Here is a 1,918-nt window from a genome sequence, read left to right as displayed (position 1 = left end):
TGCACAGTACAGTAGACAGTAAAATTCATCGTATGTCCAGAACTGGCCTGGAACGTGATACTTAGGACCGATTTCCTACGCTACACCAAAGCCATCCTAAATTTTGCAGAAGGGACCTTTTTCACTCATCGAGTTACCGGGGCCAACACAGATACCTCGGTACCTAAAGATGACGTGCATGACATTTGCAACGCGCTTTATGAAGATGCAGCCATTCTCATGAGCAATCTGGATGACCTTTGTGCACAGCTGACTCAAAATCCCAACGACGAGAGAAAAGAACTCCGTCAACTCCTTCTTAAGTATGCGAACATCTTTTCATGGCAAGGCTCAAGACTAGGACGAACAAATATCGTCAAGCATAAGATTGATACTGGTGAAACTAGGCCCATCTGGCAACCACCCAAAAGTATTCCACCTCCTTGGCGGGGAGATGTGAACCATCTGGTTGAAGAAATGCTTCGAGATGAGGTTATAAAGCCATCCGAGTCATCATGGGCCCCTCCTATTGCGTCAGTAAAGGAGAATGACAGCAAACTGCAATTATGCATCGACTGTGGGAAGTTGAATGCCGTAACCAAAATAAATGCCTTCCTTCTCCCCCACATAAATGACTCATTTGGCTCCTTACATGGGTCGCACTGGTTCTCCATTATAGATCTGAAGTTAGGATACTGTCAAGTGAAGGCTGCAGAGGCAGACCGGGAAAAAACAGCTTTTACTTGCCAAACGGGCCTTATAAATATTCAAACCATGTCCTTTACTTTGCGACGCAGCGGCTACCTCCCAACGCCTTATGCAAACAGCTCTGATCGGCCTATTCCCAAGGCATTGCATTATCCATCTTGACGATATTCTCGTTTTTGGTGGAGACATTAAAGAGCACTATGCCCAAGAAAGAAGTTGAAACATCGCAGCATGTTAGGCTGGAGTGCACGATGACTTTACAAGCACACGACCTGCCAGCACACAAAGCCCAATTTTAGCATAGGCTTCTACTTGGATGCTTCTTTCGGGAATTGTACCTAATGTAAATGACAAAAGGGATTGTTTTGTAGCTGTTTGGAATCGTTATCAATCATGAAGTTGTACCCTCATCCTCTGGCGCTCTTGAATTTTCATGAATGTAGGAGTCATTTGGCTGGAATAGGCACTATTACCTCCTACCGCAAAGAACCGATGTAAAAGACTAGAGTAACATGTAGCTGTTTAGGCCGCAAACAGTACACTTAGCCTATAAAGTCACAAGGTAGGCCCTCTACAAGCAGATGTACCATCGTTAACTTATAAAATGTTCTTTGATGCTCATTGTTTTGACTGCAATGGCGTGAATGTCCGCAGTGAAATACAGTAAATGCCTTCAGATGTGTTTTCTTCCAGAGTCGGAACAGAAGAATAGGTAATACGTGCCCAACGTGGCGCGGCGTGACGGAGCGCAATCTTTCGCGCTCATTACGTTGCCGCAGCGGTGGCGAAGGTGTCAACGTCACTAAAGCCGAGGATTAGATTGTCTAGCAGTTGCCACGCCACTGCCACTGAAATACTTGTGAGAATCACATTCCACATCTGTGTATGCTGCCATGGCCCCAGGCCAGGTGCAAAGTTAGTAGCCATACCCATAATTATGTAGTAGTTGCGGAGCGAGTTCGATTATAATATTTGTCGAGATCACGCATTCATATTGTAACTACCTGCCAGCAAGGCCTTAATGCTGAAGAAATTTAGGATCTTGGAAACCAAAACTTCTCACGAAAAAAGTCAAGTGACAATTACTTCTAAATTTGTAAATATACTATGGATTCAAGGCCCTGACATTCTTCCAGCAAGTTTACCTACTTCCTCTTAACATTTTTGAATTTGCACTAATTTTTTTGGTAATCTTATCTTCTTACCTATTCGGCGGGCAGAATATCAACCT

General features: G+C 44.1%; 1 protein-coding gene across 1 annotated transcript; it reads left to right on the top strand. All coding sequences in view use genetic code 11, as the record gives it.

Moving 5' to 3' along the window:
- Positions 1-219: 219 nt before the first annotated feature.
- EGR_10968 (Pro-Pol polyprotein) lies at positions 220-1,506 on the top strand (the record flags this gene model as incomplete). Its single annotated transcript, XM_024500217.1, has 2 exons — positions 220-573; positions 1,381-1,506. The coding sequence occupies 2 exons, from the start codon at positions 220-222 to the stop codon at positions 1,504-1,506; spliced, it is 480 nt and encodes a 159-aa protein (XP_024345368.1).
- Positions 1,507-1,918: the final 412 nt, after the last annotated feature.

This window comes from Echinococcus granulosus (assembly GCF_000524195.1).
Source record: "Echinococcus granulosus chromosome Unknown EG_S00315, whole genome shotgun sequence".
NCBI classification, from domain to species: Eukaryota; Metazoa; Platyhelminthes; class Cestoda; order Cyclophyllidea; family Taeniidae; genus Echinococcus; species Echinococcus granulosus.
Note: the sequence above shows the minus strand (reverse complement) of the source record. Positions and strands in the feature narration are given on the sequence as shown.